Source organism: Molossus molossus, unplaced genomic scaffold (genome assembly GCF_014108415.1).
Source record: "Molossus molossus isolate mMolMol1 unplaced genomic scaffold, mMolMol1.p scaffold_m16_p_2, whole genome shotgun sequence".
NCBI lineage: Eukaryota > Metazoa > Chordata > Mammalia > Chiroptera > Molossidae > Molossus > Molossus molossus.
Window position 1 is genome coordinate 50,601,443 of NW_023425355.1, and position 18,019 is coordinate 50,619,461.

Here is an 18,019-nt window from a genome sequence, read left to right on the forward strand (position 1 = left end):
AATTACTTATTTTAGTAAAATGTGTGATAGACTTGGGTTTCCTGTGCTCTGTGCTGCATGTACATTGTAGACCCTTGTAAAATAAATTGCACAGAACACTTATGCACAAAAAGTAGTACAGAGCATGTATGCATAAAACATAAAGGTCCTTTATAACTATTTATTGCATGAATAAATTAACTTCACTATTTTAATTTTTCAAGATGTTTATTTTGAAGTATTTATTATTTTATGACATGTTGTTTATTGTAGTGATGATTTATTTGAAAATGAATCCTTTGACAGGTGCAAACCGTCAGTTATAACCTTGAAAAAACAATACACTTTATGATGATACCGTTTACAACACAAAACCAGAAGCACATTGTGGTGACAAGTGGGCCCTGCTTATGTATCTGTGCAGGTGGGTTATAAATGAAGGTATTGATGAACTCAATACCTCATTCATATGAATGACCTAACTTGGCATTTCTCATAACTCAGATTCATTTGCTGTGACCATCAGAGTATATGAAAGTGGAATAAAAATATGTATGTACACCACCTGAAATTAATATATTATTGAATGTCAACTGTAATGGAAAAATAAAAAAATAAAAATATGTATGTACATGTAGCTGTATATCTATTCCCATGCATGTGGGATTTGTCATAATTTAGGGAATGTTTAATTTTTATAGAATTAAAAGTTAGCTATCATTTCTAACACTGCAAATATCTAGCATAATACTTTCTAATAAGTCTAAAATTAGTAGGTTTCTTAAACCAAAAGTTCAAGAGATTAGGAAGTCCATCTAGGTGTTATTAATTTGGGCGTCCACAAAGTTAAATTTTATTTCTAGTGGAATATATAATTATTACATTGTGTTATGTATAGGTTGAATACAAATTATCTATTTTCATTAATCTTAAACTGCTTAATAGTAACTGTTTATTGCTCTTACAATGCGTTTATTGTTACATGGCAGTCTCCCGGGGTGATGTGAGGGTTGCCAGGGGAGGAAAGCTATTTGGCTTAGGGTCTCGTCTTCAGTTTTGCATGTTCATAAACTCAATATTCCAAAGGTCTCAGAGCTGATTGATGCTGGGAATGTGAAGTTACAATAAGGGTGTTCAGAAGAGCTTGATGTGTAAACCAGAATGGCAATTTATTAATTTACAAAGACAAACAATTGTTCATGGGATTTGATTTGAAAATAGAAAATTGTTTCCCAGCAGTTCTTTATGGAAAGCTAATTTATAATCAGAAGATTGTTGCTATCATAGAATCAATGCAAAGGGAGTTGCACAATTCAAATACCTATGATTGCTCCAAGCACTCATCTCACCAATAGAGACTAGAGTATTGGCTCCCTGGAGAGACTGTTGTATTTGCTTTACAGGTCAGGACAGCTACCTCAAAGCTTGGGGGTAGTGCCTGTTTAGAGTTTGTATCTTTCTATGTTTTCTTTGCTGTTCAAAATACTTGATTTGTTCTACTTTTAAAAATTACATTGGTAAAATGTGTTTCTTAGCTGTTATCTGCTCCATCAGATTAGTCTTCTATTGCTCATCTACAGGCCGTTTCATCACTTACAGAAATTACCTTTCTTGATTTATAGCTCAGCTCATAGGTATGGGGGTGAGGTAGGGGGTGGCAAGCTAGTGATTAATTCGATGGGGGCACCTCATTATGGCCAGTGAATCTGATTGCCAGGTTGAAATACAGGATGCCAAATTAAATTCAGATAACACATTTCTTAGGCTAAGTATGTCACAGATATTACATGAGGTATAGTTATACTTTAAACACTATTCATTGTTTATGTGAAATTGAAATTTAACTGGGTGTCCTATATTTTTATTTGCTAAACCTGGCAAGCCCAGGAGTATATTTACATGAGATTATAAGGCTAGCCTGGGTTTATGCTGGTCGGTAAGCATCAATCCATTGGTTTGTCTCAGGAAACAAAGAAACCTTGCCTACTGAAAAATTGTTTAAGTTAACAGCAGGTCTCACCGAAACATGGAAGAATCTTGATCCTTTGAGGAACCCGTAATGACGCAACTGCTATAAATGCTGCTTTGATTGATTTTCCCGCCCCTCCATTCTTCTCTAACTGCTACTAGAATGATTACTATATTTTTTCTTCCTTCTCAAGCCCCGCCCTTTCAGCTACCGGTTTTGGAGAGCAATCGATTGCCCAAAATGGGGCGGCAAAAGCTCCGACGTGTTCAGAGGAGAGGAAGTAGTCAAATTTCACTGAGAACCGGAAAGTGCTGCTGGCTGTCTCCCTTTCCGGAGAACGAGGACAGCTCTGCCTGTCAGTGCCGGCCTTCCTCGTGTAAGGGGATCTGCCGGACCCTCGCTAATTCATTTTTACCCCCATTCCGGGTCCTTCCCTATCGTCACCCCCTTCACCTTGGATCATGTTCAAGAAGTAAGGACATGCGGTGGCCTCCATCCGCTACTCCCAGAGGGGATGGGGGTAGGGGTGGGGAAGAGGGCGAGAGCAAAGATCCTCTCTCTCCCCCGCCCCTGCCATCCTTACTCTCTAAGGTTTTCTATAGTACTATGCTTCATTCGCAATGTACATCACTTCTTTAAGTTTTCTATCCCTAATCTTCAGTTGGGTTTCGGTTCTCCCACCTTTATTTTCTTTATCCTTACCCTTCTTTCTCTTTTGCCCCCTCTCCCAATACCAGCTCCATTTCTAGGGTTCTACCTGTCACATCCTTGCCCTGTGGTTTAAGGGTATATATCCTCTGTGGCTCAACGCACTGCCATATGTTTATATTAGTTATGAACTGAATAAGGGAAGGCTTGACTTCCTGGGTCATGGGAGTGAAGGCCTCTGGGTGACAGGAAGCAAGCAGGCTGTCATGCTTATTGTTTTAGCTGCCAGATTAACCTTGTCTTGAAAACTGCGTGATTGCCTGCCTAGTGGGTTTGCCTTCCAGTTTTGCTATACGCAAAAAGCAAAGGGGACACATGGGCAAATGAAGGTGGGTTTTGTTCACGACATTTTGAGAAAACATAAACTGGGATCTTAGAAATCATCATCATCACTTTTTAAAAAAATCTCAGTAGATTACATAATCTAGCAGGGACTGATTTTCTGTGTTATATTTTGGTTGGTCTTCTATAACTCAACGCTTGAGTGCTCTTTTATTTTGGTTTGCTTTTTTTTTTTTTTCACACAGGTTTGTCTTAGGTGGAAATCTGTGTTTCTGGGTAGACATGAATGCAATATTCCAAAACAGGCATTTATGTAGCTGATTACAGATTATAATGTGAAATATGCCTCATGTGTCCTCCTCCCCCCAGCTAATTGTGACTGTATGACAGTTTATTTTAGTATATTGTAATAAGATGTTGGTTATACTGGAGAGATAAAAGGTAAATGGTATTTTTAAAGACAATTTATTTCATTATTATTTTAGGCGTCTAAATACTTGCTTTGGAATAGATGACTAATTAAAACACTATCTAATTAAAACATAGCTGTTCTGATATGTCTACTTAGAAATGACTTAGAAATGCCTTTTTTTTTTTCTTTCTGAAAATCATTGGGCAGATTTGATGAAAAAGAAAATGTGTCCAATTGCATCCAGTTGAAAACTTCAGTTATAAAGGGTATTAAGAATCAATTGATAGAGCAATTTCCAGGCATTGAACCATGGCTTAATCAAATCATGCCTAAGAAAGATCCTGTCAAAATAGTGCGATGGTAAGTCTTTATTTTTCTCTATGTAAAGTTCAGAGCAAGTAGCTGAATATAATATGGTTATATTACACATAATAAATGGAATTATTTTCACATTAACTATTGATAGATTATGGAAGTAGATAAATAGAATAACTCTAAGCAATATTTATATTTCAAATGTTTTTCAATGTGAAAAATGTGGCTTTATGTATTGGTTGTTTTATCAGAGTTAAATGTTTTTATTTAGAGTTGGATTTAATTTATTTCAGTTTGTACTTTAGAAATTTGTCTTATTGAATTATCTAACAATGAAATTAAAATAATATGTGAAATAAAGTTGAGTGTAGCATCTCATATTTTTTCTTTTTTTCTCCACTGGACTGGTGTGATAGGTAAAACAGTTTAAACAATTTTATTTTGGCTTGGATATACATTGAAATTGAAAAAAAAAAGCTTACTGTATTTATGTATATGCATGTTTCATACTATACATTATTTAAAGACTATTTGGCATATTCATTTTTGAAAGAAAAGACCTAACTTGGTACTTTGTGACATTTGTCTTACAGCCATGAACATATAGAAATTCTTACAGTAAATGGAGAGTTACTATTTTTTAGACAAAGAGAAGGGCCTTTTTATCCAACCCTAAGATTACTTCACAAATGTAAGTCTTGTTAGAAAATCTGTATTTGGGGATATGGAAAGACACAAAAGGAGCTGATAGTGACTGTTGGTTGTTAACTTATTTATTAGTACTAGGTAATATGGATTTAAGAGTAAAATGATTTCCCATCTTGTGGTAAATCTGAAAAATGCAAATTCTCTCATTATGTATTCCAGAAAGCTCAAGAAAGAACATCCATTCATTCATTCAAAAAATTTTTATTGAACTTACTTTGTGCCAGGCACTGAGCTAGGTACTGTGAATATGATGGGAAGCAAAAACAGACATCATCCCTGTCCCTATGAAACTAACAATCTAGATGGGAGAATAGACAACAATTATATAATTACACAAGTATATATTCACAAACTGTGATAAGTGCTATGAGCATTTTCTTTAAAATTTATATCTAGATTTTCCTCATAGAGGTAATTCTATATAAGGGAAAGCATTGTCTTATTGTTGGAGTCAGTTATTGTTAGTTGAGTGTCAGGTTCAGGTGCTGTGAAACAAAATAATATTTGTTATGTACCCACTTTTGCATGTTGTTAGATTGAGTACATTACAAAAAAAATCCAAAGGAAGATATAATCCCAGTGCCCGAGAAGTTTCTATTTGTATTGTATTGTATTGTATTGTATTGTATTGTATTGTATTGTATTGTATTGTATTGTATTGTATTTATCTTCAGATAGAGCAGGAGGGAAAGAGAGAGGAAGAGAGAGAGAGAAACATTGATGTGAGAGAGACACATTGACTGGTTGCCACCCACACAACCCCAACCGGAGGTATGTGCTCTTAGTAGGAACTGAACCCAGGTCTCTCTGGTCCGTGGGCTGATGCTCTAACCGCTGAGCCAAACCGGCCAGGGCAAGAAGTTTTAACTGTGAAGTAAAACTTCTGCTTTTTGAACCAGTATGTATATCTGGCCTTCTAGCCAAGAGGCAGAAAGGAAGGGAGTGACTGGCGGCTTCTGTAGGTGATATTGGTGACAATTAATGAGTTTGATTTTTGGTAAGAGGAGGTAAATTTTGAATTACTTGGTGAAGCAGAGGTCCAGAGCAGTAAAGCAGTTAGGCAAATCTTAAAAGAGGTGAAGCATTTTATTTTTTTAATTGTTAAATTTAAAATTTATTTATTTATTGATTTGAGAGAGAGAAAGAGAGAGAAAGTAAGAGAGAGAAGAGAAAAAGAGAGAGAGAGAGAGAGAGAAAGAAACATTGATTTGTTGTTTCACCTATCCATGCATTCATTGGTTGGGGGTGAAACATTTAAATATTTATTAAGGACAATTATTTGATTAAGTACTGATTTCATCAAGTTAAAAAACTATGACATACAGAAATTGAGTCCCGATGCAAAGGAAAAAAGTTTAAAATAAAAATACTTTAGTGACATTAAGACTTTTTTTTTATCCTCACCCGAGGACACTTTTCCATTCTTTGTTCAGATAGAGTGGGAGGGAGAGAGAAGAAGAGAGAGAGAGAAACATTGACGTGAAAGGGACACATCGAGTGGCTGCTACTCACATGACCAACCAGGGCCGGGGACAAACTGCAACTGAGGTACATGCCCTCAGCAGGAACTGAACCCCGGTCTCTCTGGACTGCAGGCCAATGCTGTAACCGCTGAGCCAAACCAGCCAGGGCGACATTAAGACATTTTAATGACATTAATGCCTACTCGACTAAAAGAGAACAGAGAAAAAAATAATCAAATATATTGCATTAATCTAGATTGGCTCCTGGTTTGAAACACAACCAAAATTTAAGCCCTCCTCCTCCTCCTCCACAAAGATATAAAAGATTTTCTTGGGACTATTTGGTGAATTTGCATATGGTTTGTTTATAAGATGGTATAGAACTGTTGTGAAAATGTTAGGTATGATAATAATGTTGTGGTTATGTAGGAGAATGACTTTATTTTTAGGTGGTATGTGTTCATTATGGTGAGGCATTATGCCTGAAATTTAAAATAGTAGAGAGAAAAAATGTATGTTTAAATAGAGATGAAGCAAATATAGCAAAGTATTAGTGAACAATTGTTGAATCTAAGTGGATAGTGTCCAGGTGGTCATTGAACTATTCTCCCAGTTTTTCTCTATGTTAAGCATTTTCTTAATAAGTTGGAAGAAAAAGCTGTTCCTATTTAGTAGGATTTTTCCAGAAAACAACTTTTTAAAACATCTTAAAGTTATTCTTGTACAAGAAACAGGATAATATGGTGGTTAAAAGCATGAACCTGAAGTTGGGTAGACTTGGATTTAACCCCCAGTGCCTGTCATTTTGTCAGGTCACTCAACCTGTTTGAGTAAGCCTTGTTTCTTTATCTTTTAAAATGGACATAGTTGTATATTGTGTCTCCCAGAGTTATGAGGATTAAATAAGATAGTGCATGGAATGTACCTAACACGGTATCTGGAACATAGTAAGTGCTCAATATATGATAGCCATTATAATGATGTACTAATTGTTTGAACAGTGTCCACTAGTACTACTTATGATCATGATCATTATTATTAAAGAGTAGCTGTTAATGAGAATAGAGATCTAGAAAATAAATTATGGCTTATGAATAGTAAATGTATTCATTCAGGTTCCTTTTTCTCAGTAAGTTGTTTATATTAATTTGGAGTCATGTTTAAATTAAGGTGTAGTCTTGGTAGGAAAAAGACTTATCTGTTTTCTGATAAGTAGGATGGCTGGTGGTAAAACATTCAAGTGAATAAATTCTACTAATTATTGTTATTATTATTCCTAGAGAGCCCTGAGAGGCCTAAAAAGTACCCCCTGCCCCAGGCATTGTTTTAAATCCTCCAGGGTTAGGTTATGAATTATTAGTAGACACACACAAAAATATCTTATGTCTTTTTAAGGTTACAAAATGAATATGTGTTCATTCTAGAGATTTGGAAAATACAGAAATAAAATCACCTGTATTCCCATCACCTAGAGATAACCATTGTTAATATATTGGTGTATTTCCATCTAGTTATTTCCTATGTTGTGTGTGTGTGTGTGTGTGTGTGTGTGTGTGTGTGTGTCTGGGTAAATGTATATTTTTTCCTTTTTAAATTGGGCTCTCTGTCATATAGTTTTTATAAATTAATAAACTTATTTTTAGAGCAGTTTTAAGTTTACAGAAAAACTAAGCCGAAAGGAGGAAGTTACCATATACTTCCTACCTACCCTTCTCTTGTTATTAATATCTTGCATTGATGTGACACAGTTGTTACAATTGATGAACGAATATTGATACATTATTAATAACCAAAATCCATAGTTTACATTGGGGTTCATTTTTTTGTGTTGTACATTCTGTGGGTTTTGCCAAATGCCTAATGGTCAATGTTCAATTATCATATAAAATAGTTTCACTTCCCTAAACATCCTCTACAACCCACCTATTTATCCTTCCCTCCTCCCTTTCCCTACTAGCCCCTAGCAACTACTGATAGTTTTGGTAGTTTTTCATTCTACTTTTTCCTCTTAACATTATATTATGAACACTTCCTAGGGTACTATGTATTCTTCAAAACCATGGCTCTATTATATAGATGTTGTAGATGCACCTTGTCATTTATCTCTTTATTGTTAGACATTTAAGTTGATTCTAGTTTATTTCTATTATAAATATCAGTGCTGCAATGAATATCTTTCTAACTAAATATATTATACACCTTTCATTTTTTCTTAGGATAAAGTCTTAGAAGTAAAATGACTGAGTCAGAGAGTTTGAACCTTTTCAAGGCTATTGATACGTGTTGCCAAGTAGTCCTAAAAAAACAAAACAAAAATACGTTGTATCCATTTATAAGCCTTCTGGCAGCATATGGGAATGCTAGTTTTCCTACATTCTTGCAAGCACTGGAAATTACTTTTCTTAAAAATATTTACTAATTTGATAATTGAAGGATGATATTTCAGTTTTATTTTGCATCTGTCAGAGTACTGTACTTTTGGGAAATATTTCTTCATAGCCTTTGCCTTTTTTTCTGTTGACTCACTAGTTTTATTAATTTATGTATTGTGTTCATTTTCTTCTAGATCCTTTTATCCTACCACACCAGCAGGTTGATAAAGGAGCCATCAAATTTGTACTCAGTGGAGCAAATATCATGTGTCCAGGGTTAACTTCTCCTGGAGCTAAACTTTACCCTGCTGCAGTAGATACAGTTGTTGTATCCTTCTCAGGCTATAACTGTTGCAGAAATGTATTCATATCATTACTGAAAGGTCTGTCATCCAAGGGAACATTAGATGTACTTTTTTGAAGGTTACTGTTACTATTATCTCATGCCTTTCTGGTTACATTTGGAGATGTGGGAACTAGCATTATTTCTTGAGATTAAATTATGACCCATTTTATTTATTTATTTATTTTTTATCCTCACCTGAGGACATTTTTCCTTTTTTTTTTTTTTTTGTTCAGATAGAGGGGAGGGAGAGAGAGGAAGAGAGAGAGAGAGAAACATCAATGTGAAAGGGACATATCGAGTGACTGCCTCCCACATGACCCAACCAGGGCCAGGGACAAACCACAACCAAGGTACATGCCCTTAGCAGGAACCGAACCCGAGTCTCTCCAGACTGCAGGCTGATGCTCTAACCGCTGAGCCAAACCGGCCAGGGCAAATTATGACCCATTTTAGAAATTAAATGAAAACAAGTAATAAAAGAGTCCAGATGCATTTCAGGTCAGTTAGGGCCCAAATGTTATCAGAGTCAGGACAGAGTATAAAAATTTTGCTTATTGGTGGATAGGATATATCTGATATGATTGGATCACTTCTTTGGACATCAGCTTGCTGCTTTTATGTTTGACATTAGAGTAAAAGCACTCAAAAGGGTAAATAATTTAGCTACCAGATAGAGTGTTAGAAGTGGGTGGTGGAAAATGTTGGCAATTTCCAACTTTTAAAGTTCATTTTAAGTTGGTTATTTGGGCCTCAGAACATGATTTCTCAAAAAGAAATGTTAAAGTTCAAGATAGTCCTTAAGGATCTACTCAACTCATTGTATAGCTGAACAGTTCTGCATTATTACTATTTATATGGTGCTGTTTCTGCTTTATACAAAATTACATAGGTTTTTGCCAACTAGTCTGGACAGGAGAACATCTTCTTTGTCATACACAAAGTGGCCATTTGCCTCAAGTTAAGAAAAGGAACCATATTTGGTGGGAATGGGAAGGCCATTGGAATTGGTTTAAGAATGTGTTCTGTGCTCAAAAGGAGGTTGTCCTCTGTTGTAACAGTTATATCTAGAGGTAGTATAAGTTGTATGTTTATATCTTAGGAATGGTTTGCATTGACATAGATATTGGTCACATAATAGGTACTTAAATATTTGTGGAACATTGAATGAATGAATTGAAAAATCAGTGGAGAAAAGCATTCTGTAAGGATAGGTTACTTTTTTATGTTTGTGATTTTTCTAAGTGTTGTAAGTTTATAGTTCCAGAGTTCCTTTAAATGGAAAATTTTCCTAGTACCTAAACTTTACTTTAAAAATATTTTTTATTTTGAAATAACTGTAGAATTTTAGAAAGTTGCAAACCTAGTACAGAGAGGTACTGTGTATCCTTGAACCTTTTAACAATATATACTGCAGTGTTTAACATTCTAGATACTTCAAATGATAATCAAGAATGTTCCGTTTGTTTTAGAAAGGTTGACACTTACATGGGACTCTTAAAGATATAATTATTGTTTTGGAGATATAATTATTGTTTTACTGTGTACTTTACATGAGACCACCATTCAGTGATTAAAACAGTAGAGCAATTGATATTTATTTATTTCATAGTTCTTAATATTTATGTGCAAGACATTTTATTTCCTTTTTTTGCATGACTTATTCTGATTTTGTTGGCATTGGGTTATAGTATTAACCAAGAATGATTATTTGATTTATTCATTTAGCATTTGTTGAGTATTCATTCACAGTGTGCCTATAGTCTCTGCTAGGTCCCTGACTTTAAGGAGTTAATGATGTAAGAGAGGATATAAGATGGGTTCAAAGTGGCTTAAATAGTAATGTGATCATTATTTGACACCCCGTCTCCAAGACATTTTGATAAATAGTTCTTAGCTGTGTGTTTTCAGGCCATCATGGCAGAAGGAAAACAGCATGCTCTGTGTGTCGGAGTCATGAAGATGTCTGCAGAAGATATGTAAGTCTCACCTTAGGCCCCTTTAGCAGGTGAAGGTTGCTCTTGTTCATATCACATCATACAAATATGTAAGCACAGAAGCCTTATTTCTGATTTTTTTCTAACACCTAGGAAGCCATTGAAACCTGTTTTTTTTGTCTCTGGGATTGCATTCTTTCTTAAGTAGTCTAAAAAGAACCTGTGTACCAATACAGCTGTTTTATATGTATGTATGTATGTGGCATTTTAGGAATTTTTTATTTAGTATGATTTAAATTGAGTGTAGGGAAAGATGTTTTGCTACTAATTTTTAAAACAGTGACATAGTTCAGCACCACACAGTATTTATCTTATATTTTGACCTGGTGGTATAGAATATTAAGTAAGTACTAAAGGTATATTATCAAAATGTAGTCAAGATATTTAAAAACTTTGCAACTCATTTGAAGACCACATTATTCCTATTATTTTTGTTTCAGGGTTATTATAACACTGAGTTTCTCCTGATATGGTGACACATTATTACTCTGTTTCTATAGACCCACTAGTTAGATCACTAGAATCACTTTAAGACATGAACTGCCCCAGAGTAATGTAGTTTAATGTAGACAGTAATGTGAGTGTAATATAAATAAATTCTCTACATATAGCTCAATAATTGCAAAATAACAATGCACTTTGAATTATATTTACCATGACTAAGCCTATAAAAATGCATAACAATATGTTTATGTTCTTTTTCCCTTCTACAGTGAGAAAGTCAACAAAGGAATTGGCATTGAAAATATCCATTATTTAAATGATGGGCTGTGGCATATGAAGACATACAAATGAGCCTCAGAAGGAATGCACTCAGGTTAAATATGGATATTGTGCTGTATTTGTATTTGTGTTTGTGTCTATGTGTGACAGCATGAAGACAATACCTCTGTGGTTATGCTGAATAAATTCAACAGATGCTAAAATTCTGTTAGCTTCAAAAATTATTTTATTTTTTCTTAAACTCAAGTTAAAATTGGGTAGTAACAAACTTGGACATTAGAAAGTGTTTGGTAAGTAACCAAACTTGGACAACTTCATGTCCTTTCTTAGGCTAATGATGGAAGATGAAGGGTAGGACTTGATAAATGAACTTGCTAGTATATGGCTGAACCCTCCCGAGATTCTGACAATTTCATGGGGCTGGAAGCTAGATTGGGAATTTTATCCCATTATCCCAGGGTACCTAGAAGTGCCCTTTCTCTTTTTGTGAATTGTTTGTTCATTGTTGTTTTTAAACTTTTCATTATTGAAAATTCTAAACATATACAAAAGCATGGATAGAATAGTATAATGGACCTTTTCTGTATCTGTCACCTAGCTTCAATATTTTTATTTTTAAACATATATTTATTGTTGAATGTATTACAGGTGTCTCTCCTTCCCCCTCTTGACCCCCTCCTCCCCAATTCCACCCCCCTCCTGCCTTCTCCACACTATTGTCTGTGTCCATTGGCTATGCATATATGCATGCAAGTTCTTTGGTTTCTCTTTTCCTGCCTCCCCTCCCCCCTTTCCTCTGAGGTTCATCAGTCTAACAACCAATTTGTACTTTCCAATCTCTTCATCTTTTTCACCCAACTCCCCTCCCATCTGGCAACCAACAAAAAGTTCTCTGCATCCATGAGTCTGTTTCTGCTCTGCTTGCTCATTTTGTTTGTAGATTCAATTGTTGATAGATATGCATTCACTGCCATTTTATTGTTCATATTTTTTTTATCTTCTTCTTCAAGAAGACCTGTCAACATTTCATACAACACTGGTTTGGTGATGAACTCCTTCAGCTTCTTGTCTGGGAAACTTTTTATATGGCCATAAATTCTAAATGATAGCTTTGCATGATAGAGTAATCTTGGCTGTAGGTCCTTGCTTTTCATAATTTTAAATATTTCTTGCCACTCCCTCCGGGCCTGCAAAGTTTCTTTTGAGAAATCGGCTGACAGACAGACTTATGGGAGCTCCGTTGTAGGTAACTCACTGCATTTTTCTTGCTGCTTTTAAGATTCTCTCTTTGTCTTCAACCTTTTGCATTTTGATGATGATGTGTCTTGGTGTGGACCTCTTTGGGTTCATCTTGTTTGGGACCCTCTGTGCTGCCTAGACTTGTATGTCTGTTTCCTTCACCAAGTTAGGGAAGATTTTTGTCATTTTTTCAAATAGGTTTTCAAATTCTTGCCCTCTCTCTTCTCTGGTACTCCCATGGTGCAAATGTTAGTATGCTTAAAGTGGTCTCACAGGCTCCTTATACTATCCTCATTTTTTTGGATTCTTTTTTCTTTTTGCTATTCTCATTGGGTGTTTTTTGTTTCCTTCTATTCCAAATTGATAGTTTGCTTCTTGGCTTCACCTACTCTACTATTGATTCCTTGTAAATTATTCTTTATTTCAATTAGTGCATCCTTCATTTCTGACTGGTTCTTTATTATGCTCTTGAGGCCCTCACTAAGTTCATTGAGCGTCCTTATAAGCAGTGTTTTGAACTCTGCATCTGTTAGACTGCTTATCTCCATTTCATTTAGTTTTTTTTTTTTTCTTGGAGTTTTGTTCTGTTCTTTCATTTGGGACCTGTTTCTTTGTCTCCTCATTTTGGCTGCTTCCCTGTGTTTGTTTCTATGTATTAGGTAGAGTTGCTATATCTCCTAGGCTTCCTAGGGTGGCCTCTTATAGTAGGTGTCCTGTAGGGTCCAGTGGCACAGCCTCCCTGATCACCCAGCTGGGCCCTTGAGGTGCACCTCTCAGGTGGACTTTACACCCTTCTGTGGTAATCGAGTCTTGATTGATGTTGGCATGGCAATGGGAGGGTTTACTCAAGCTGATCAGCTGCAAGGCCTGGCTGTGCCCACTGACCACCAACCTTTGACTACCTTGGAGGATCAGCTGTGCAGGGGCCCACCACAAAGAGCAAGACTTACTTTAGCAGTGCTCTAGTACCCCATGAGTCCATTCCTTGAGTGTGTCACTTGTGGAGGTGGTTGGATGGTGGTGCTTTGACGTGGTCTGAACCTGTCCACTGGGTGTGCTGGCTCTGGGGCAAGGTCAGCCACTGCCTGTGTTCTATCTGGGGCCACCAGGCATAAGCTACAAAGTGATCTGCTGATGGCTGCTTCTTGTGCTGGGCTTGGAGGTGCCCAGGAGAAGCCAAGCTGTAAACCAAGGCTGGCTGCTTCCAGTGCAAGGGTTGGGGCCCCTTAACGAGAGGTATGGGGCTCACTGTGGCCAGATGCTCTTTGTTTGAGAGAAATTAGGAAACTCTGAAGCAGGATCCAAAACAGGCCAATCTTATGTTAAAGCCACTGGAAACAGCTTGGGTGGGCCTGAAAGTTGGATGGGGCGGGGCCTCAGGGAATCACCAGGACGGGGCAAACAGTGTGAGCCAGGTTGCTGGAGTCCCAGATATGGCAGCTGCCTGCCTTCCCTGTGGGGGAAGGGTTCACCAGAGGAATAATAGCCTCCACCAGCACATCTGTCCGGGAGAAAGCTGCCTCTCCAGCACTCATGCCAATGCCAAACAACACAGTTCTTCCCTGTATGACTCTGGTGCCTGTCAAGCTGCCTCCCCCATGCTGGAGCTCAGAGGGAGCAAGTCCGAGAAAGTCCATGCATGGGCCCTTTAAGAGGAGCTGCCTGGGGCTCCTGCATCTGCAGCCTCCCTCTGCCTCAATTCCCGCTGGTTTTTCCATCCAGAAGTGGTAGGGATTCCTCTTCCTGGCCCTTGAACTCTGAGCTGGGCAACTGGTGTGGGATGGGAACCCCTCACTCTTCAGGGAGGACCTTCCCAGTCATGGTATCCTCCTGATTTATATCCACTGCATGTGGGTGTGGAACCAGCCTGTCATGCCTCTGCCCCTCCTACTAGTCTCGATATGGCTGCTTCTTTAATTTCATAGTTGTAGGACTTCTATTCAGCTTGATTTCAGGCAGTTTTGAAGGATTTTTTTCTGTAGTTGTAATTTTGATGTGGTTGTGGGAAGAGGTGAGAACCGCGTTTACCTACGCCACCATCTTGACTGGACTAGCTTCAATTTATGGTTAATCTTATTTCATCTCTATCTTACTTATTCCTTCCCACCCCACTCCATGCTTATTTTGAAGCAAATCTAAGATGTATCATTTTATTCATAATTACTTTAATATGTATCTTTAAAAGATAAGTGGTTTTCTTGAAAAACGAAAAACCACATAACCACAATATCATCACACCTAAAAATTTTAACTGTTTTTTAATATGATCAAATATCTGGACAGTGTCCAAATATATGATAAATGGACTTGATTGTCTCTCTTTTTATTTTTTTAACTGTTAGTTTGCTTGAAATAGGTACCAGACAAGGTCCATTTATTGCATTTGGTGGTTGTTTATTGAAATCTCTTAATCTGTAAGCTCCCCCCTCTTCTTGTCCTCTTTATTTAAGAAATTTATTTGTTTTGTCATATAGTTTTCTCCCATATTCTGGATTTTGTTGATTATTTTGCTGTAAAGTAATTTAACTTGTTCCTATGCCCCCTGGTTAGCCTATAAACAGATAAGCCTAATTAGATTCAGGTTCCATTTACTTAATGTCCTCTCTTGAAACTATATAGATGCCCAGAACTTCCAGATTTGGGTCCCCACTGTATTCCTCAAAGAATGTGTGTCTTCCATCATAAGTGGCATATAAAGACCATGGACTTACTTCAGTAAGATCAGTAAGCAATTTGGGGAGTTATATGAGTTGTTATGAACTTATATAGTGACTATAAGTCTTTCTTCCTAATAACTTTGCTGTTATTCTAGTGTTTCAGACATCTTTATTTGGTTATTTACAAATATGTGACATACTTTTCAGATGGATACAGATATTTACAATATTGTGGTGATCTGTGTTACAGTTAGAAGTTGTTGAGAAAGGTGAAGTACTATAAAAAGAGAGAGACCATTTGGATGGCTGTTGCAGCTTGGCCTTCCAAAATATAACATACATGAAGGTAATAGATTCAGAGTCTAACCCTCAGAGATTGAGAAATGATTCTCCACTAATGAAACTTGTAAGACTTGAAGATTCTCATGTTAGAATGTAGATGTTTTACTTTACAGTGATAAATCTGCTTAGGGTAAACAATTAGTATACTGGAAGTTTCTTGGTGAATATGGCTAAGAGCAAAGGAAGGCTGATAATTTGGGGGAATATTTCATCTGGGCTGGGGCAAAGCTTGGTGAAGTTTTCCTGCTTTATCATTAATTAGAATGCTTATGTCTACCATAATCTTTGTTTCCTAGCCCATAGAAGCACCCTGATATTTTACTTCCTGTATACTTTTTAAGTTCTATGTAGAATATTTCCTACTGTTATGACAGTTATATTCTATAGCCTACCATATTGTTATATTTTATTATTTACTCCTGGTGGATAAAAGTACAAATAATCTCATTAGTAACACATTTATAAATCATCTTTCAGGGTAGATTTCTTCAAAAGATAATCTCATTTTATGCTGATTTACCAGTTTCAAATTCAGCTATCTCCCCATTTGAGGGGAAGAGGGACCTTATTTGAGGCCTTATAGCTCTTTATAGTATTCTTTAAAAGAGAATATATGAGTCATTAGTGTCAGAACTAAACCTTGAAATGGAAAAGTAAGCATACTTTTTCCTTCTTTGAAAAGCAGTAAGAAACAAACACTAAACTTTGAACTGAACCTTTATTCTTGGTGCTAAGATAATGTTTATTAGCCAAGATCGCCTATGGAGTATTAGTAATGAAAAACAGCACACATATATATTAGAAAAATAAAAACCTTTTATTGCCTTGGTTTCTGAAATAATTTATCCTTGTTTCTAACCACTGTTACGGTGGGTATGGGGAATACTTTTAAAATATTCAACATCAGCATCTGTGCTTATTTTTCTGTTATGCAGAGGTACATTGACTGCATTGCCTTGGTGATATGGACTAAATATGTATTGTTTCCTGCTTCCCCTGGGTCTGAGGCATCAGGTCATTGGTGTTAATCAGGGGAGTCTAAACATCAGGCTATGCAGGGAACCTAATTCAAAGAGGTTAAACTAACAGATATATCATCCTCTTTAGGTACTATGCTTAAAGGAAACGTAGTTTACCCACAATACTGAAAGTAGGAATACAGGGAGAACCTGTTTTCTCTCAGGTAATGTGTCTTCAGTTCATTTTTAGTTTCAAAATTAATTTTGTATCAAGTCAGCCGATAATCTAGCCATTTCTGTATATCTGACACACGTTTACTTAGGCAAGTTCAGTTCAGATCAATGGACATTTACCGAATATCTCCTAGGTTCTAGGAATTGTGGCACAAAGTTGAATAATACACAAATAGCCCTTGCCTTAAGGAGTTTCAGACTAGTAAGTAAATTTAGACTTAAAAAAATCTGGGTAATGGTGATAGCCCAATACTGATTTATAAAGCCAATAGGAAGCTACTAATACTTTTCCAATTTCAGCCATCAAAATTTGCCAATTACATATGAACCAAATAGAAAAATATTCCTTTGATTGCATCCAGTGTGAGAAGGTTAAAAAAATTCAGATATATTCGAGTTGTAACAATTTGCATTCCAACTCAGATGGTTGTCCCATTGTGCAGTACTGTAAAGGTCTGACCAACCCTTTCCTAACAGACCATTATAGTGGTTTGGTGGTATTCTGTTGGCAGCTACATCTTTCCTTTTCTTTTTAAAAATGTTCCGGATCAAAAACAAGCAGCTGGATTTATTCCAGGGGTAGTCATGAACATTTAAGTTCAAGGTATTTGATAGACCCCAAACAGAAGGTTATATGGCATTTGTCACATAATAATGATATCCATCCAACTTCCATCTCTGTATACAAATCAGCTACTGAGGATACAATATTTCTAAGCATAGTATTTCAGAAAACTATAGAGAAGGCAAATAACTAAATTTGCAGAGGTATTTAATTATAAGAAATATTTTACTTTTTGTTCATGAAAATATTAATGGGGATATGAAATGAATGTATGGCCAAATAAAATGTATTTCACTTTGTTTATCTAGGTTCCTTAATTTTGAGAATATCTCTCTCAAGGCTCTTTAGGAAACCCAAAATGTTCCAATTTCTAATTTTTTTCTTTTTTTTGTCCTCACACGAGGACATTTTTTTCATTTTTTGTTCAGACAGAGTAGGAAGGAGAGAGAGGTAGAGAGAGAGAGAGTGAAACATCGACGTGAAAGGGACACATCGAGTGGTTGCCTCCCACAGGACCCAACCGGGCCGGGGACTAACGCAACCAAGGTACATGCCCTTAGCAGGAACCCAACCCAAGTCTCTCTGGACCACAGGTCGACACTCCAACCGCTGAGCCAAACTGGCCAGAGCTCTAATTTTTTCCTTTTTATTCAATTTATTGGAATGATGCTGGTTAACAAAATTATACACATTTCAGGTGCACCATTCCACACACATTATTTGTATACCGTATTGTGTGTTCAACACCCCAA

General features: G+C 36.4%; 1 protein-coding gene across 3 annotated transcripts; it reads left to right on the forward strand.

The window, feature by feature from the left end:
* The first annotated feature begins 287 nt into the window (after nucleotides 1-287).
* MCTS1 (MCTS1 re-initiation and release factor) lies at nucleotides 288-16,899 on the forward strand. Of its 3 annotated transcripts, XM_036270867.1 has the most exons (7): nucleotides 2,395-2,420; nucleotides 3,558-3,710; nucleotides 4,259-4,356; nucleotides 8,403-8,536; nucleotides 10,463-10,530; nucleotides 11,262-11,365; nucleotides 16,617-16,899. In XM_036270867.1, the coding sequence occupies exons 1-6, from the start codon at nucleotides 2,410-2,412 to the stop codon at nucleotides 11,341-11,343; spliced, it is 546 nt and encodes a 181-aa protein (XP_036126760.1). In that variant the 5' UTR covers nucleotides 2,395-2,409; the 3' UTR covers nucleotides 11,344-11,365; nucleotides 16,617-16,899. The 3 variants fall into 3 exon arrangements, with proteins under 3 accessions (XP_036126761.1, XP_036126762.1, XP_036126760.1); XM_036270868.1 differs by lacking the exons at nucleotides 2,395-2,420; nucleotides 16,617-16,899 and adding an exon at nucleotides 288-403 and having other exon boundaries at nucleotides 11,262-11,487; XM_036270869.1 differs by lacking the exon at nucleotides 16,617-16,899 and having other exon boundaries at nucleotides 2,142-2,420; nucleotides 11,262-11,474.
* Nucleotides 16,900-18,019: the final 1,120 nt, after the last annotated feature.

Excerpts from the sequence above, each read along its gene's own strand:
- MCTS1 (XM_036270868.1), top strand. Across the intron at positions 3,711-4,258 it reads CCTGTCAAAATAGTGCGATG|CCATGAACATATAGAAATTC; the intron begins GTAAGTCTTTAT and ends TTTGTCTTACAG. Across the intron at positions 4,357-8,402 it reads CCTAAGATTACTTCACAAAT|ATCCTTTTATCCTACCACAC; the intron begins GTAAGTCTTGTT and ends ATTTTCTTCTAG.